Below are 20,003 nucleotides of genomic sequence, written 5' to 3'. Positions count from 1 at the left end.
CTGTTAATATTGTGTTATATTTCATGCCTCTGAATGCCACATATACTTCTGCACTCTGTTCTCTGATCTGCACAGTCTAGTTTTGCTCTCCTGTTTAAAACACAGCTGCACAAAGAGAGGCTTAAATGTTAGAGGGTCTCTGCATTCAGTACCCGTGATTCAGTGCATGAAAGCTGAAAGGTATTAAAAAAATCACACGGGAAGGAAGGCGTATATTTTTCACAGGGTGGGTGCTAAGTTGTCAAAGAATATGATGGGTTTTCTATGATTACATCTAAACTGAATTTCATTTTTAAAGCTTTACTCTAGCTAAGCCCACAGACAACTAGGCCAAACATCAGACTAAGATGATTGCAATGGACTCTTCTGGAAGTGAAATCCTGGCTCTGTGGAAATCAGGAGCTCAACTGTCCTTGAATTCAGTGAAGCTGCCTTTTGAATATCTGGAGACCTTCTCAGTGAGCTCTGTGTAAGTCACAGGGAGCAGAATTTTCTTCTGGCTAAGTCAGAGACAGTTTATCGTAGAAGTTCAGATACGTTTTCTTATTACTGTTACTGGAAGGCACTCCTGTCTGAGCCTCTGCATCAACAGCTCCTAATTGCAAAAGTGAAGGAGCTTCTCATAGCATTCTTACATCCTTGGAGTCACTTACAGGGATCCCTTAGCTGTGTTCAACATGCTGGCTGCAGGAGTGGTTGCTTTAAGTAATGCAGTGCCTCAGTGTTTGCTTGTTGCCTTGAAAGCATCATTAGATAAACCAGGCGAAGGTAAAATTTTTTTATAAAAGGTGACTGCAAAGAATGAACCCAAAAAGGTTACAGGAAAAATAAGCTGAAGTGCAAAAGAAGCATGTATCTAGCCAGTACGTAGATAAGACCTAAAGGTTTCATTTGCCCTGCAGTATCCAACCAACAGCCTGCTAAAATCTGTGTAAACTTGAGATTAATATACACCACACATTCCTCACTCTTGCTTGAGACCAGACGTGACAGTAACAATCAATCTGGAGTGCTAATCGGTTTAAGTTGGCTAATTCTCATTGTGGTTTTTAGGGATGCAGTGATAGCCCCCAACACTCATGCATTCATGTATGCAGTGTGCCCTGTTCAGCTGACAGCCACAGATCATTTTGTCTGAGGTGCCTTCCTTCTTAGGCAATTAATAAGGCAACAAAACTAATGGGGCAAAACAAAATAATTAATAAAACCATAAGTATTAATTAGGCAAAATAATTTATTGGATTAGTAAAACTGTTACGTTTTCTCATCAATAGACAGTTTCACTGCTTGCACCTAACAATATCCTGCAAACTAAGACAGCTATTGGCTAGGCCATATTTTGCAAAGAGGGGGTACCTGAATCTTCCAGCTACAAGACAGGTTTTGTTGCCCTGTGAGGTGAAACAAACCCAGTAAAGCAAAGCTACACACAAGCCCTTAAGGGCTTTCCACACAGGGGAGATGTTGAAGGGACTCTTTCTCATGGGAAAGAGTAATGAAAAGGGGAGAACTGAAAAGGGGAGAAATACTATTTGCTGAGTCACAGATCTTTCCAAATTGATCAGAGAGCTCTGTAAGGCCCTGTGTTGAGTTTCTCAGATGAGAATAAGATAATATGCTGGAGAAAGCTGTCATTAACTGCGCCTCGGTCAGAGCGTGCCTGTTCAAAACCATCCCTTTGCTGGGACATTCATGCAGCCACCAGGCTATCAGAGCTATTAGACAGTACTAACAGGAGTTAAGGTGAACCTGCCTCAGCTGTGGAAGAGGCAAATTAGCAAAGCTATCCTCTTTTTAGATCTAACTTTAGCGTCTTTTCTTTTTCCTCCCCAGAACATCAGAAAGAAAAATACCTGTAAAAACCCAGAGGGATCATTTTCTTTGATAACTTCTAGGCAGTACTCCATAAGCCCCGTTGACTGGCGTAGCTTCAGAGTACAGTGATTTATCTGGTCCCAGACAACCTGGAAAAGAAGCATCAGTACAGCTCTGATACTGCCTCAGCTTACAGAGAATTGTATAAGATTATTTCAGAAGAGACAGCAAATGGAAGAGTGTGTTAAATCTATGCTTAATTTAGCTGCCATATGGCCATTGCCATGTCTCCATCAGCTACACTCACTCGTTCTGTGTTGTAAATACTGATAATTAGCTTGGCAAAACGTGCACAGGGAATCTTGATTTTCAGAGCAGATTAATTGCTCAAAGATCAGGCTTGCTTGGGGCAAAAAGAGCACAGAACATGTTTCTGCATCTGCAGGATTCACATTTACAATCACACTTTCACTGAAATCTGAGCTTTTAAAAAATCCTTTACTTACAAGGCAAGTATTATAGAGGGTAAGTGCAGGCGTGGTTTCTTGTAGATTATACTCTACTGTTCTTTTCACAATTCACCATTGATCCTGCTCTGCTTAAGAACGCATTGCTGGGATTAAGAAATAAAAAAGGCTACGTCTCATTTTTCCACATATTGGACCTGATTGTGCTGCCACATGGCTGCAGACTAGGCCTAATAGCACTGCACTCAACAGCACAAGTCCTGGCAGGAATAAACTGCAGGATTAGCTGTGCTGTTATCAGTGTGTCCTAAGTGTTGGTTCTTGTTATGCATGGGTGTTTTCAAATGCTGATCTCAGGTAGATTTCATTCATTGTTTGACATGTTAGATATTTCACTTCAATTTCTCCTTTTGTCTTAGACATCATTGATGTTTCTGGCACTATAATACCTCAAAGTCACATATACAGTTCAACATTTCAAGAAATGTGTTGATTTAAACATTTCTTGGCTGCCACTTTGTTTAACCATTTATAGCTTTCTTCTCCCCACCACTCTTCAATGCATTCCTTTAATATCTTTTGAGTGGCACATGGATTTCTGGAGGGGGCTTGCCTGAATTTCAAAGGTTTAACGAGACACCAAAATCCCAACATTTTACTTGGGCAGAAGGTCCCTGAATGCAAACCACACACAGGTTTCACTCTCAAAAGATAACCCCAAACCATCAAAGAAATAAAGACTGATGGCCTAATTCAAAGAACTGCTGAAGTACACACCTCATTTTAAGTGTATAAATTATAATGTTCCATTAAACTGCTGAACTGGAACCTGCTAAAGGACTTTAAGATTTGGTCACTAAGAATTTTCATGGTATAAAGGGCTGGGAACCTGACAAAACACAGAGTAACAAGAGGTATCAGCAGCTGTGCTCAGCTGGTGAGACTTGTGCTCACCTTCAGCTTGTGCTCACGTTCTTTGGTCACCTTTGTGAGCAGTTTTGCTTTCTGTCGTGTTAACGCATCAACCAAGGCATCACACTGAGCAACAAGGCAGGCTTCATAATCCAACCCATTCTCCTAGAAGGAAGTGAGAGTTATTATGCTCATCAGAGAAAGCGTATTTCACATCTTAAGCTTTTGCTCATTCTTACCTGTTTTTCTATTCAGAAAAGATTTCCTTTCAAGACCTCAGCGTTTCTGTTGCCTTGCTGATTTCATTACAGCTGTACCAGTAATAGCTGCATGCTATAAAATGAAACAGGAGGATGCTATGCCACAAATAGGCTTATTCAAAAACTTGATTTACTGGCACTTCATGGACAACAGACATAGTACAATATAATGCAAAAGCTAAATGTAACGTACACAGTGCATGCATATATGTAAGAAGATTCTGCCCCATTCTGTTTTAATTATCCCACTGTAGGAACTTTGAAATCACTGGTTCTATACCATGGCAATTAGAATAGAATTATGAATCTGGTCTACAGGTTTATTACAAGGAAATCAAAGCCCTAAGATTTGTGTACTGCTTCAAGTACTTCTTTAAAGATAGCCAGCACTTGGCAGTGGAGACGTATTTCATTAGCTTTAAAAAGAAAAAAAAAGGAAATACACGGCAGTTTTTTATTCATATTGTGGTCAAACTCTCTGCTAGGCAGAGGCCAGCATCTGAGGTATACAACACTGAGCTTTGAGTAGTTGGATATCACTTATCACTACATAAACCCCTGTCCTATCAATAGGGAACAAACCATACTACCACAGAATCCCATGCAGCTGTAGGAATCTGACCAGATGGTACTACAAGGTGCTGAGCCTTCCCTCCTCCCAGGGATTCCTTTTTCTGGCCGTGGAACTGATGCTGCAGTTCACATTCCGGGGAGTCTCTCCCTCGCTTCCTCTGCTTGTGAGACCAGAAGGAGAAAGCTTTCAAGCTCCTCTTCAGAGGAGATGTTCATTTTCCTATCAGCACTGCATTCACCTCCCATGCAATCCATGCATGCCATTCTCCAGCTGAGGGATGTAGGGTTGCTCCTCCTTGACAGGTCACCATCACAGTCCTAGACCTGCCAGCAAGATGGGTGGGTGCAGAGGCACCAGACAGCTCAGTTACTGTTCACAGGTTTGTCTTAGACTCTTCTTGTTTGCATCTCTCCCTCCTTGGCTTATATCACACTCAACTCCCCCTTAAGCCCATTTCCATCCAGCTACCCTTGAAGTGCAGGTTTGCGTACAGAGCCCAAATTAGTTGATGGCTGTAGTGCATAATTTCTCTCCTCATTTTCTATTCACACATCAAACATTTGGCAATACGCCTCTTCAAGTGAGAAAAGATGGAATTGTTACAGCAGATGGGAAAATGTGAAAATCAGATCATAACAGCAACAAGGAGCAAGGAAGCAACAGGAGCAACGAGGAACAGGCAGCTTCTGAAAAGAAGAGGTCAAAACATTTAAAAGTGACCTCAGAAAGAAGAAGGGAAGGAAAAAAGAGGGGGAAACAACAGGTCTACAAAGCATGGAAAAGAAAAGTAATGAATTTACAAACTGCTCCCAGCAACACAGAAGCACAGCTCCTTGTAGCTGTGGCAAACTAGAGACGAAATAGAGTGCAGATGGCTGTCTGGTCTGCTGTGCGTTGAGACAGGGTAATAAAATGTACAAATTACTCCTTTGTGTAAGCATATATTTTAAAGACATTTTTGCTGAGGGGTAAATGTTAGGCAACCACCATAAGACTTTTATTAGAAATAACCTGCTCTGAGATACGTGATTCTGGATATAAATCTATGCATGAAGGCTAAACCTATTCCTCCACAAGTAACTGTCCAAGAACTGGGTTTTTTTGCCCAGATGCCAGAAGACACCAACTAGTTCATGGACAGGTCTTAACCGTTTCCCCTCAAATAGTGTGCTTGTATCGAACCTGCCTACCAGCAGCATTCTCTGGTATGTGCTATCACCAAATGCTGCTTGAGCATCACCTGAGAAGAGTGCAATTTGCCATGGGAGAAAACCATGCCAGGGAGCTCACTAGGGGTTAAAGTGTGTGGCTGATGGTTTCAGAGCTCTGCCTAGCCTTGTTTTACTTAGAAATACATATGCAGTTGATTAGTCCTGCTGTTTCCATCTGCTGAAATTCCATGTCCTTACTAGACTCGCAATGGTGTCTGGTTCAACATATGAGGGCCAGATTCAGCTTTGTGCCCAGACATGCCTAAATGTCAGTGGGTGATATTGCCTCTTCTGACTACTCTTTTAGCAATCAGCAGCATTAAATAAATGGCTTGCTCTTTTGATCTAATTGTAGCAGCTCCCTTATGCAGAGCAATTTGGCAATGATTTTATTGGAACACTTTAAAGGATTTTACAGCAAAGTCATAAACAGTCATAATAGACCACCTTTAGGTCTCAGGAGGGAAAAATAGATTTTTAATAGCGCTAGATGACCCAAGACAAGATTGGTGATAGACTACCCTTTTGAATGAGCTATTCCATCCTAAATTAGCTGTGCATACCTATAGGAAGAACTGCTCTCTAAAGATGTCCATCTTTCTCCTTCAGCAAAGAAAGAAGTCTAAATGACTAGGTTAGATCAGCTATGTAACTTTTAAATAAGTCAGTACAGAGAAACCTTACACTGTGTCCAAAATATAGCACGTGACAGGTACCAGCTGATGGCTTCACGTCGGTTTCTTTCAGTTAGATGTGCTTTTTTTCCCACCAATTTCTCAGTCTTGGTTTGTTCCCTTTCCCATTTGTCCACAGAAAACTGTGAGGGTGGGTAACTATGCTGCCCTGTGGCAACCTGAGAGCTTGGGCAGCATTTGTGATACAAATTCATCATCAAGGGTATTAAGTGGAATATTTTATTGATAAAATTCTAAACGAAATACAGATTTTTTAACTTCTACTTCATTTTTTCTGTTACTAGTAGGCACAAGACTTGTTTGTTGATGGAAGATGAGTGAGCAGCAGAGCGAGCATGTCATAGAGCAGATGATGTATATCCCACAGAAAACCCACCACCACAGAGCACCACTACTGTGAATAGCAAGTGTCCTCTCCTGGGCACTGTGCCCATAGCTCAAACTATGGTGGCACATTCCCAGCCATGTTCTGCAGGGTAAGAAAGACCTTGAGGATCATCTGACCTCCAGCAGTGATGAGTCTAAATTTGGTTGAAAATAGGACAGGTTTCGTTTTGGTTTTGTGCATTCAATTACTGCACTCACCATGAGCCCTTTTCTGACTATTAAAGCTGGACAATTACAGGTATGAAAACACCTCTACTTCAGTAAATGACCACATTGATTTAGCAGCATTTCTTTGTTCTGTTTTTTACTTCCTACAAATACCCTAATATACAGGTTGACTGGATTTTGTCCAGAAACTAGTACATTTTTTAGAAAATGCAAGATGGAAAGCAAGTAGTAAATTTTGAATGTGTTAAAATGAGAACTTATCCTAAATGCTCAGTTCCAGCAATTTTAGTCAGGAAGAAGTCCAGACACATGACCGATGGATTCAATCAAATACTAATCAACACAGCTTAAATGTCCAGTATCGAGTATCAGCTTCTTGCAATAAACAACAAACAATTTAGAAGGTAAGAAGGGCTTGCAGGCATTATTTGTTGAATAATTTGCCTAGAAAATCTATTCAAGAAAGCTTAGATGATTCCAGGAAATATGAGAATAGCACAGGAGACAAAGTCATCAAATGAATTATTCACTCAGTTCTATTGATTACGGTATTATCAAAACAGCTAATATTCTGCAGTTACCTGGATCTGCTGCAATAAATTTTTCAGCTGGACCAGAAATTCTTTTGCTTCCTTTGCTTTATCTGAAACACCATTTAAAGCCTGAGAGAGCTGTGCCTGCAAGGAAGGAAAAAAAAGGGAAAATTAGAGATAAAATGCAAATGTGTTTCTTAGTAATCCTTGGGTTTGATGATTAATAATGTGCTAAAAGGCTTACTTCCTGTCGCATGTATTCTTAACGTGCCGTGTTTGTGCTAGAAAAGCATAGCTAAGATTTTCATTGTAATAAAATTTAATAAAGGTGAAATTTGCGTGTGGGGGCAATCAAGTATTGTGTCTGCACATTCCATTTTATTGCAGTAACTTGGTAAGTCAAAATATCTTTTTATAAGACAGCTACCCACGTATATAAGGAGCTAATAGTCTTACACTTACACAGTAGCATCTGTCATGCTAAAAAATCCCCAAATGCTTTCCAAACCGTCACTAATTTTTTTTTCATCAAAGCGTTAACTCTTTCTAAATGTGGTAGACCTTACCAAATTTGAGATACACTATAGGACTTCAAGCATAAAGCTGCATTTTCAGACTTCATAGTAATGTCCCTTTGGGGCTCCATTTTCCTATGCTCCAATCCAATAAAAGGGTGAATATTCCCGGAGAAGTTGGAAAAAACCCTTCCTCTTAACTTTTTACTGGTGAGACATATGAAATATGACTTTTGTATGTACACACTGAAGACCTAAGCTCCCCTCTTCTCAGCTGGCACCTGGGATCCCTAAGCCAAACCGGAGGCTCTCAATGGACTTCCAAGACAGGAAGTAAACAGTGGTTCTGTCCCCCGGCAGACCCAGAACCACCATGGTCTGAGTAGAGCAGCCCTGGTGCAACTTCCCTGGAAGCCTGGCTGGGATTACAGAAACCATACTGCTCTGCTTATCAGCACATGGCAAGCCCAGCTCCAGCATTACTTCTCTGTGCAAATGTAAGTGACCAGATAGGTCCCATTGGGAGTGCCCTGCTGGTTAGACTCTGTGGGTCTACCTCTCAGGCAGACTTGGCAACTACCAGATTGCCAATGCCTACCTACTTAATTATCCTCACCAAACAGATACAATAATTGACAACTGGAAATGGAAGATGGAGCATCTTTGCTATCATCAGGCTCTCAGGAGGTTGCCATCTCTTGTTTCCTTAGGACTAGGGTGTGCCTTGAGACAGAGCCTTTTAAGTAGGAAGGCACAAAGGTTATGAGCCTCTAAGAGGAGACCTGATTGAAATTCAGTAAGGCACCACTCATTCCCTGTTTTCCTCTTGCTCCTGGAAGGCAGTTAATCACCCCTGAAAAGGGCACAGCTCACTTCTTCAGGCTGCCAAAGGTTTGAGCTTACCTTCCACTTGAATGTCTCCTACTCATCCTTCCTTTGTGCTCACTTACTCATGCAGGACAGGAAAGAGCAGACCCTGGCAACTCCTCATGGGCATTTCACACCCAGCTCTGAGGCAGGCAGCCTTACGCAGGCAGAGGTACTGCCTAACTCCACACACCTCTCTGGCAAGTGGGTACAAACCCTGAATGGGATCTCGGATTGAATTAGAAAGAAGCCATCCTAGTGTTTTTTCCTCATATTCACACAAACTTTTGCCTTTTAGCCTAGTTGTAGGTATTACATTTGTGCTAAATTTGAAAACAAAATATGCTCTACTACAACTCATTTGTAACATGCGACGGGAGGATACATTACTGTGTCTGTTTCTTGATATTCGAATATTTTGCATTCTCTTAAACAAACTCCTGTCACTGCACAAAAATACAAAGTTATGATCTTTGGTATGAATGCTACTAGAGATCATGGAAGCAAACTCCAGGTCCTTGAAAGGGTTCCAGTCATGGCTGGGGAGGAAGCGGGAAAGAAATAGGTAGCAAAAGCATGATATGCCCTGCCATTGACTGGCCCAGCTAAATTGGAGGCAAGGGTTCCTTTCTTTCAAATCGAAACCAAGGGCTGGTCCAGACAAAAGTAATACTTCCACTTTTTCCACATCTACCCTAGCTCTCAAATCATCTCAAAGTGCTTTTCACCAGACAAGAAGAGCCAAAAGCAGTATGTAGGCCCACAGCAGCTATAGAAAACTGATCACCACAGGCAAATTGTAACTGGCATATGTACTGTTGGCAATCCATGCAGTCATTCCTGGATCCCGGCACGCTCACAGCACTTCCAGCACAAATTGCTGCAATAGAAACTCAACAATGTCGTTGCGCAAAGGGCTCATGAGTGAATAGCCGTGTTCATTAAAACCTGTGGCTGCATTAATGCAACTGCAGCGTGAAGCTGAGGAGGAGACCAGATCTCCATTTGTGAAACCCACTTAGAGATAATAGCCTTGTTTTTCCAAGCATTTGTAACGGATACCTTACAAAGCAGTGGAATTTAATCATGCACTCCCCATTCAAATCAAATAGAGCTCCATGACTAAGCCCTCGGTAAACCAACCAAACCACAGAAAATGCCCTGTACCCTCAGAGCAATCTTTCATACTGCAGAAATATTTACTGGAAGCCAAACTGAAAAGTTACTAGCTCCACTGACTGTGACAATTAATAACTCCTGACAAACAGTATTCTAGCTGGTGTTATCTTTACCTGAATACCTGGTCTAGGAACAAATAATGTGAATGCTGGAGATGGGTACCAAGTTTCTACTTCTATCAAATACAGGAACACAGAGAGAGATAACAAGGGTGAGTAATTAAACTCAGGTAGGCATGGAAGACAGACGCTTCCTTTGATTTTAGAAAATGAACCAGATAATGCCCATGTCCTTTTTCAACCGAACAGTTCATGCTCATTTAACTTGTTTTCCTTCTGTCTCTCTTTAGTAGCATATTAACTATTGATTAGATAAGCTCACTCTGGTGCTGAATTCTGAAACAGCCCGCATTCTGGGGGGAACACAACTCTTTAGGCCAGCAAATAATAACAGGTATTTGGACTCCAACACTTGCCTTCAGTCACCTGCTTGCCTGCCTTTCAGAGACCTATCCAGCTATGACTTTTTTCAGTGTTTCAATAGATCATAAAATCATAGAATCATAGAACAGTTAGGGTTGGAAAGGACCTTAAGATCACCTAGTTCCAACGCCCCTGCCATGGGCAGGGACACCTCACACTAAACCCTGTCACCAAAAAATACGTATATATTTTAGCTTTGCCCAATCTAAATGGGCAATATGTGACCACTGTCTGAAATGTGTCCACTGTCCTGAAGGTGAAATGTGTCCACGATCATTCCTGTTACTGGTAGATCAAAAGGCCTACCAACTTAAATCTGACAATGGTGTCACTGTTCCTGCTCATGAAGACATAAAAGGACTTATCTTTGGAAAAAAAACTTACAGAGTCTTAATTGATAACCTTAAACTGGTGGTCCAGCTGCACTTTTCAATACAGATGAATGTAACAGAATCCAGCTGAGTTAGTGGATTTTCACAATTTTATGCCACTGGAACCCTGTTGTTATTTTACATCATTTTTAATTTCTCTGTAAGAGGAGTTACATACAGCAGCGCCATGGGGAACCCGAGCCATTAACGGGAGACAGCCAGTCGAGTTCAACTTTCATGCCAGCACTAAAGCTGAGGGTAAATGACCATTTCATGGTGAGACACTGGAACAGGTTGCCCCAAAAAGCTGTGGCTGCCCCATCCCTGGCAGTGTTCAAGGCCAGATTGGATGAGGCTTTGAGCAACCTTTGTTAGTGGAAGGTGTCTCTACAAAGAGGGCAGAGGACTGGAACCAGATAATCTTTAAGGTTCCTTCCAACTCAAACCATTCTATGATACCATGATTTCAATGCATGGTCTGCAGCACTGTACAGACAAGGCAAAGCACTCTGAGATTTGCCACTAGATCACTATATAATGCCCAGACAAAGAAGCTGTCAAACAGTTTGAAAAGGCTAACCGAGAAGTGGAATGGAAATGGATCCTGAAGCTGAAGGTGAGCAAGGCTTCTGGAAAAGCAGTTCCACACAGTCAATAGAAAAAAAAGTTTGAAGTTTGTGGCTGTGGGATGAAACTGTGGTCTGAGAAGTGGGGAAATGGCTCTGGCAGTCCTTCTTATGTGAAGAATACCAGTCTCTGGCCTCAAAGGGAGGTAAGCAGGTGCTTATCAGCTGATGTTGAACAACTGTCAGTCTGTCAGATCTACTGAGCTAAGAACACTCATGGTCAAGCCATTCCAGCTGTCTCTACCAGCTACACCTGGAGCATCTGGAGAGAACACATAAAAAGTGAATTACATCTGGCAGGCCACTCAATGTAAGTAACTTACGGTTTGGATGAAGTAACTACAGGTAATAAACTTGTAGGAATTGCTGTACTTGAGAACAATTTCTAAGCAGAAGTATGTAATTCTAAACCAGTTTATCTGAGTGGATGTGAGCTGATGATTTAGGCTGTCTGGTTATACAGTCCCATTATATTTATTTTCTTCCAAGTGCATTGTTCTGGGAAAAGTAATAGTCACAAGAGCACAATTTCAGAGTTCCCAAATTAGTTAATTTTGAGTATTTTTTTCTTTCACTAGATTTTTCACACTGTTTGAGTCTGTAAATCAGGAGAAAATTACATTCTATGATACCTTAGTCCCAGAAAAAAGTACCCTCTGGGGGACTGTTCATGCTTTTGACAATATTTGATAGTGGGAAAGAGAGAAAATGACTGATTCTGATTACACCAGAGTTTATCACATTGTTCAGAAAAGCGTTAAACAGTTTTAGCTCAAGGTAGAACATAATAAACACAAGCTGATCTCTCACACTCTCCAGAACATCAGCCACACTTGAACAGTGAACTCAGTCCTTGTTCATTGAAATAACTCTGCTCCAAAGTGGGTTCTGCCATTGGCATAACCAGCAATAGCTACAAATTCACAGCCTGCTTCTTCTGGGCCCAGAGAACTTCTCCTCTGCACAAATACCCCTCATGTTAGGGAGGAGATGGCTGAGCCCTTGGCAGAGCACTCAAACTGAAACATGTCCTGAAGAACTTTGCTTTCTCAGATGGACAAACTATGCAAATAACCCAAGGGGCATATTTTTAATATCTTAAAAATCAAAAGTCAGTTTTCTGCCTTGCCAAATGTCTTAGCCTAGCTTGTGCCCGACCACCCCAAAGCTGAGAGATGGTGAGACTGCTCTTGATTTCATCCTCTCCTGCAGCATCTGAAATGATCTCTTGGTGCTTCCTTTACACCTAACTGCAGCAGGAAGTGAGAAGAAGGTAATCCTGTGGGCAGCAGCACTGGCCAGGTGCTCTTTGCCCAGCTGTGGGGGAAGTCCTTTCGTCCCAGTGCAGCGGGATGCTCCAGAGGACTGCTGTCAGCACTCAGGTATTACAGTCCCCTCTGTACATTCACATGTATTAACTAATCATTTTTCCAGAGACCACCATTTTTAACCAGAATGTTAACTTCATCCACTCTTTCAACGCCTAAGATCATGTTCTGCTCTTCATTCAGGTTGCAAAGTTTTATTTTTAACAAGGAGAGCATGGCCAAGTGACCCAGCAGCTCTACCAGACCTCGGTAAAGCTCCTGTGTAGTGAAGCAGCAGGCTCTGGCGTCTCCTCAGGGACTCCAGGTGGGCTAAGGTGCACTGCTTCAGGGAAGCATGAATCAGACTATGATATTATGTGAATCAGAGAAAGCTCTGCTTGTTCCCAAACCCCATCCACCCCACGATTCCTTACTCATCTTTGTGTCATGAAGGTCCCTCCACCCACTCGTCTTGGCCCCTTTGGAAACTGAGGGGGAAGTAAGACCTCTTTGAGGCCCAGAAGACAACACAATATCCCACTATCCTTCTTATCATGCTTTCCTGCCTAAATTCCTTGGGTGGTTCTGGGCCACTCTTCTTCCTTGACATGTGGTGGAAAATATTTGTGGCAGCTTGCGCTGAATCCCGGGTGAAAGGGAGGTGGTGCAAGAAGAAATGTCCATTCCATCTCCTCACAGGCAGCTGCTGCCACCTGTGAGAGGATGGGATGGCTAAGGACCCTGTGGAAGGCAAACAAGGTAGTGAAACAGTTGCTAATCCCAGGTCTCTGCTTGAGTCCTGGATGAGCCTAAAATTTCCTGGCTACGGTGAGGCCAACATGGGAGGGATTCTGGGTTTTCTAACACTGAGCAGGGGTTGCAGAGTCAACGGGCAGGCAAGGAGGACCAGAGACCTAAGAACACCATGCCAAGGGAAGAAAAGTCAGGGAGGGTGAAGGATGTGAAGTAACCTTATGTCCCACAAGCCGCAACCTGACATCGGGGCTTTGGGACAAACCCCAGTGCCAAGCATCACCCGGCTCCTCCGGGCTGACCGCTGGGTCTCACCTTGTGTTGCTTCCACATTGCGCCCAAGGGTTTGACGTCGTGCTTGCCGTGCTTGCCCTCCTCCAGGCACTGGTAGCACACGGGGCTGCGGCAGCTCACGCAGTACATGCTGTAGTTCTCCAGGTCGTGCTCGGCGCACGTCGGCAGCTTGCGGCCGCCGCCCGCCCCCTTCCCGCCGTCGCCGCCACCGCCGGGGGCGCCCGGGTGTGAGGGCGGCGGGACCAGGCGGTGCTTGGCGAAGGGCCCGCGGGCCGGGTGGCAGCGGAGCTGGCAGGCAGCGCAGTACAGCACCTCGCACTGCTCGCACAGCACCGCTGCCGGCTCGGGCGGGCTGCGGTCGCAGAGCTGGCACTTGGCGGCGGCCGCGGCGGCGGCGCGGCCCTGCTGGTAGCGCTGCACGATGGCCTCCAGCAGCCGGTTGCGCTGGAAGCCGCGGAGGCCGCGCTGGTCCAGGGAGGCGCTCCTGTGGCACTGCGGGCAGGTGAGGGACGAGCTGGCGGGGCCGGCTCCCCGCGGAGCTGCAGCCGCCGCTCCCGGGGGCGCCGGCACTAGTGGCAGCACCCGCACACCGTTGGGGGACTTCAGGCTGGGGGTGTAGGAGCCGTACCCGCTGTCGGTCTCGCTGTGCAGGCTCAGCTTGTCCGCGTGGTCCCCGCCGCCGCCGCCGCCCGCCGCGCACTCCGAGTCCGGGCAGGCGGCGGAGCCCGCGGCCGCTCCCGGCCCCGGCGCGGCGGCGGCGGCCGGCGCGGGGCTCCGCGGGTGAAGCAGGGCCGGGAGGTGCTGCTCGCTCTCTGGGGTCTGCACGGCGATGGTGCGGGCGCAGGGCAGGCAGACATTGTGCGAGCAGGGCAGGATGATGGGCTCCCGGAAGAGCGAGCCGCACACCGGGCACTTCAGTTCCTCTTCCATGGCCGCTGCCAGGCTTTGTGTGCGGGGCGCGGGCGGGCTCAGGCGGCCGGCGCGGGGTCGCCGCCGGCTTCCCCCATCCTCCGCGGCGCCCGCCGCCTCCTACCTCGGCTCCGGTCGCCGGGCAGAGGCCGGGAGGACTCCGGCCACCGCTGCCGCGTCGGGCAGTTCAGCACCCGCCGTGGGTAGACAGCTCCGTGCGGCCAGGCCGGGGCCGGGTCGGGGAAAGGGCCGGAGGAGCAGCCCGGCGGGTGCGTGCGGCGAGGGCAGGGCTGCCTCGCACCCGCGGCGCGGACAGGGAGCGCGGTGGGGCTGTTTTAACGTTGGTGGCATAGAGTAATAATATACGGGGAAGGGAGGCGGGGGGAGGAGGGAGGGCAGGAGTAGGAAGGGGCGGGAAGAGCCCTTTCCAGCAAATAAGTGGTCGGTCTCTCTCTCCGGCGAAAACATTTTTTAAAGGATCTCTGTGCAGCGATGTCTTTATATGTTTAAATAAAGCCATTGTTTGGGTAGTGGGCTGAATGCAGGCGGGGTTTCCTTATCCCTAGTAGCGCCTTTTCCCTCCCTGGAGAAAAGAGGATGCTTGCCAACAGACTCAGAGCGTGCCTCTCCTTCACACACATCTCACCATGCGGGAGCACAAACGGGGTGCACTAAATGTCAGGCCCTCTTCGAGGGAAGAACGGAACTAGGGTTACAAGAGAAGCACAAACCCCGGGTACAAACGTTGTGGCTGGAAGGGAGGGAAGAGTGGCGAGCTGGGAAACGTGCCTCATCGCCCCAGCTTGGAGCCGGGTAACCCCGGCAGAAATTTGTGGTGGGGATAAATCAGGGATGACAGCTGAGAGTTTATGAACTGAAAATAACCACCCTTAGAAGAAAGGAACCAGCAGTGGGAAATCCTCCATCTGTTTTGTTTACTCTACATATGCTTAGCGTAGATGTAGCAGTGGTTTATTTTTGTAGTGGAGAGAGATTACACGTAAGAGTGATTTCACTGCTTTATTTATTTCTTTCTTCATCTATCTTGTTTAAAAGCCCCTTCTGTATTAACTTTGGTTCCGTAAGCAGATCCTAATTTTTTATTTGCTTTAAAATGCAGGTTGTTTGTTTCAGAGTAGCTATTTTACAAATGCAGAACTAAAGAAAGAGAGAGAACATATTAAATGCATTGCCTCTCATCATAATGTTTCTCAGTATATGATGAGCCTTTTGTGACACTGGGTAGGAAAGGATTTTCCAGTTTCAGGTTTTGCTTTTTCCAGATTATTAAAACTGTTGATGCATGGAAAAGGAGCAATTGGGACAGAGAGTAGGAATATATTAAAACTTCCAGGTTTTTTCAGTCTCTCCGTGGTTTTCCTTCCTGTATCTTGCCTAGCCACCTTCCTGACAAGCTGAGGGGGAAAAAGGTTTTGAGGGGCTTAAAGCTTTGTAGTTCCCCAGTTGAAGGTGGGAAGGGCAGGCAGGGCTCGTGGCACAAAAAGAAACGGCTCTGACCCACATAAACCTGCCTGTCTGCTGGCTAGGAATCTTCTTTTGTGTGACCTCTGTGCCGAGACGGAGAGTTTCTAGACTGTGTGTTTGGGCTACCTCCAGACAGAAACCTTGGCAGTGCAAGAAATGTTCTGAAACACCATTGATTTCACAGCAACCTTATGCTACTACAGTGCAAGACAAAGCTGTGGGTGAAATGCTGTTATCTTCATAGTCGTCCTTCTCTGCTCTGCCATCTGTCAGCAGCAGGAATGGATGCATGCTAAGGATTCCTTCAGACCTATAGGTGAATCCAAGTCACAGATTTCAAGTCTATGTTGGAAGCCATAATCTTAAAAATTATTAGGAAGGCACTGTAGCTTTTTCCTCTACTTTTGCTTGCTTTCTCTACCTGGACTGTGTGTTAGCCGCCAATGATCATAACATTTGTAACGGTAGCAGCAAGTCTGAGACATCTGAGCAAAATGAAGTATCAGACAGAAGGTGATGGAAATGTAAAGATATGAACACCAAAACAAACCAGCTCTCCTTTATACCTACTTCTTAGCTGGGGCTTACAACTTCTAATGTACTGAATTTTACATTTCTGTTTTGAGTGCTACTCTAGAGTTTATGTAAAGACCTGCAGCTGTTTGTGCTTGACTACAGAGGGAAATGAGAAGAGAAGCACCACCTCTGAAGGACAACCACCCTCTTTCAAACTGAGCTTTACTTGTCCTCTCCAAAAGCCTCATTTGTCCTGAGAGTACATTGCCATAACAGGTGACATTTGAAACAGAGACCAAAAAAAAAGCAATCTGGTCTTTTCGGTACTATGGTTTGACTTTTACTTCATTCAGGGTCTTTTTCACCTACTTCAGCAGTATGTCTGAAATGTTTATGCCCATGATTGCTGTGGCTCTGAGAGAAGGGAGAGCTGCGTGGCCTAGAGCACTTGTTTACTTATCCCACTCATCCCAGAACAGCTCGTTTCCAAGGAATTACAGTTTGAATGCAGAAACCTTCATCCCCATGGCACCAGGTGGAGCTAGCACCTACTGTAACAATACTTGATGATCTGATGGGTTTAAGTTGCAGAGCACAGATTTCACTCCTTATGACAAATATTTATCTGTATAACAACTGCACTGCTGATGACAACGGAGGTGACCAGCCAAAAAGCTGCTGTCATCCTTACTGCTCCAGAAGCCAGAACAGAAACTGACTGAAGTGTTGAAAAATGCACCTGAGCTTGAGCAGGACTGACTTTGGAAACCCTTATTCTTGCTGAGAAACAGATCACACCAAGTCAATCCCACTAATTTTAATAGATCTATTCATAAAACACCAGCTCAGTCTGAGCCTGAGAGAATCAGGCCTTTACTGTGTTTTGTAATCAAGCCATTTTTATAATGGAGATGATCCCTACGATTTTTCATCTTTTTATGTTCAAATGAGTCTTTAATCTTTTAGAGATGTAATGGTATATAGATAACCTAGAAACCCTATTCTGGCAGTCCTGGCTTTGATCTTTATTTTAATACTTCAGGATCACTAGTATCATCCCCTTAAACTATTTACCTTCTGTAAGAACTTATTAGCATCTTTTATATCCCCCCTGACAGGAAAAAAAGCTAATGAAATATATTTATAAGTTCATATAAAAAAAGATAAGGCAGTATAACCCCTCAGTAAGGAGAGAGATTTGATTCATCTTTTTACGTCGGTTGTTTCATTGCGTATGCTTATGTTTGTTTGGGGTTTTGGGGGGAAGGTGCGTGCTTTCATGTTCCATTTTTTGTACCCTTTTATAAGTCATATTGCCCTCACATGGGCAACTTTCCAATCAGTTTTCCCTGTTTCTTTTCTCATTTTTTTCCTTCAATGGCTGTCCACCAAGGTCACTTCACTTTCTTCTGTTTTCTTCTTTTATGACCACTGTTTCCCAATGGGGAACTTTTTGATTCTAGTATTCCAGCATCGCTCCTGCTAACAGGCATCATTCCAAGCACACATCCTCCCATTTGAAGGGTAACAGAATAAAAGGGTCTTCTCTCCACAGGTGCTTATCCCATTGCAAAAAGGAGACCAAAGTGAACTTCTCTAGTTCACAAGAGCAGAGAAGACAAAATGGGCTAATGTCATCTGTTTGTGTGGCAGTGGAAGGTGAAGATTCTTGCTGCTTCCTGATAAATGCATAGTGCTCAATTACCCTTGACAGCCACTGTGGACAATGCAGCTGCTGGTCATCTCTGAATTTTAGACTGGAGCACTAACCGGTGGCTCTGTGTTTTGATACATGTACCCCCTCCAAATTTTGTTCTTATGCATAACAAACAACACACCACACTGTGATCTCTCCCCTCTACTTGTTCCTCATCACGTTCTTTACCCAGACTCTTCTTCCCAACATTACCAGCTCTGGCTGATGCTGGTGTTGCATGTTCTGTTTGAGCGGTGATGTGGCAAAGAGGCACGGGAAGGTGGGGTCCCACCGTGGCTTAGAGGAAAAGCTGATGTATACAAACTGTGGGGCAGGGCAGCTTTGGAAATGGTAGGTATGTGCAATCGCTTTCCCTTCTTTCCTTGGTTTTGTAGATTTGCTTTAGGTACATTATGTTGGTGTAGCAGTGTTGAAATCAGTTTGGTTCTGGGGCTTTTTTGGGGCATGCATTCAAGTAGCTATTATGTTATTTAAGGTTTTCAGATGTTTGCACATTGATCTGTTCATGAAAGGAATGAAGGCAGAGCTTGGCAGGAGCCCAGAAGAGTGCCACAGAAGCATAGCTGCTGATAAAAAGCTTATCTGTTGGCTAGCAGAAGACTGTATGTATAATAGAAATACAGCTACGTATTGAATTTTCTCTGTCAGAGGCATAAATCTGCCATAAAAAATATAATTCATAAAGGAGGACAATTCTATACAATGGAATTTTATTCAGACTGTCTGCCGAATATATGCTTGTTATGATGGTTAAATGGCAAAAAATGATGCTTGCTCCTAAACATTGCTTGACAAATACTCCCACTTTTAAATCTATTTTAGCCATCTATGAACAGAATTCGATACAGAAGAAAATACTACTTTAAACAAAAAAAAAAGTGGTAGGTTGGCACAGACAAACAAGAGGTTGGTTTCAACACTCCTTAACAAATTTGTGTTGAAAAGAAAGAACAAAAGGCACTAACCTACAGTGAGGACTATTGAAAAATAAGATGTCATGTTTCTGTGATGTTGTAAAACTACCTCAGCCTGCAAGCCTCTGGAATTACTCCAGGGATATCTTGGCTTTTCTCCTGTGCAAGGAGCCCCCTCTTTTTGCTGTGCTTGCAGTGGAGTGAGATCCTCTCCTTTGCTTCTACAGTTCAACCTGAGGCTGCATCCTCAGAAGGGTGCTTTCTTTTTTGGGAGGATGAGAGTGCTGGACCCTGAGCAGCTGCGTGTAAAGGAAAGCAGGAAATTGTGCCCTGCTTTGGACCCATTTCAGAACACCACGTGGTCAGCATCTTCACAGTATGATTATAATAGAGAGCTCTTGTTCAGTTTGCTGCCCTTTTCTAAAGTAAGTGTGTAAATGTCTCACAGAACTGATTTGGTTTCAATGGTATTATGGCAGAGACTGGGTTATGCTCCTCACTTTGTTCCCTGTGCACACCGGAGGAGAGGGTCATAGGAAGCTGACCTGAGCAAGGACTCGTGTTCTGTCTCAACCTTCTGCACCCATACTGCTGTGGTTCCTTGCCCTCTCCAGCTGTCCCCATGGTCATCCCATTCATGCCTGTAAGGAAAAGAAATTTATCTAGCTTTTTAAACCAAGGATTATATAAAATCCAAACCAAAAATCAAAAATCCAAATTGATTTTCTTTTGATACAAAGGCTGGAAGAACTCAGGAAAAAATCATGGCACCCTAAGCATTGCAGGATGGGAGGGAAGAGAGAAAAGGGACAAACACCTGCAACAAAAACAAAGGAAGAACAAGTAAGCTTAACATGGAAGTGCCAGCATTTCCTAAGAGCACAGGATGGGCTGAAAGAAAGCAGGACTGTGGAAAAGAAGCTCGACTTGTTTAGGAGCTTGTATATACAGTTGTAAAGTGGAGGTAAATTGCCACCATGTGGCAATCTCTCCACATGTAAAGAAAATCCTTACATAAAGGGCATAGAGAAATTTTGTCCCTGAAA

The 20,003-nt window shown here is 44.4% G+C and overlaps 1 protein-coding gene across 4 annotated transcripts in view; it reads right to left on the bottom strand.

Moving 5' to 3' along the window:
• Nucleotides 1-14,666, bottom strand: part of TRIM67 (tripartite motif containing 67) — a 41,935-nt gene extending 27,269 nt beyond the window's left edge. For all 4 annotated transcript variants that reach the window (XM_061471323.1, XM_061471325.1, XM_061471324.1 and 1 more), the window contains exons 1-4: nt 13,438-14,666; nt 7,071-7,166; nt 3,237-3,359; nt 1,854-1,964 (exon numbers count right to left, since the gene is read on the bottom strand). In XM_061471323.1, the coding sequence (XP_061327307.1) occupies nt 1,854-1,964; nt 3,237-3,359; nt 7,071-7,166; nt 13,438-14,346 (1,239 nt within the window). In that variant the 5' untranslated portion in view covers nt 14,347-14,666. The remainder of the gene's footprint in view (nt 1-1,853; nt 1,965-3,236; nt 3,360-7,070; nt 7,167-13,437) is intronic.
• Between the last annotated feature and the right edge of the window lie 5,337 nt (nt 14,667-20,003).

This window comes from Pezoporus flaviventris, unplaced genomic scaffold (assembly GCF_033815535.1).
Source record: "Pezoporus flaviventris isolate CSIRO_AGI_PZ_B2104156 unplaced genomic scaffold, CSIRO_AGI_Pfla_v1 ptg000066l, whole genome shotgun sequence".
NCBI lineage: Eukaryota > Metazoa > Chordata > Aves > Psittaciformes > Psittacidae > Pezoporus > Pezoporus flaviventris.
The sequence above is the reverse complement of the archived record's forward strand: the minus strand, read 5'-3'. Positions and strand labels throughout refer to the sequence as shown.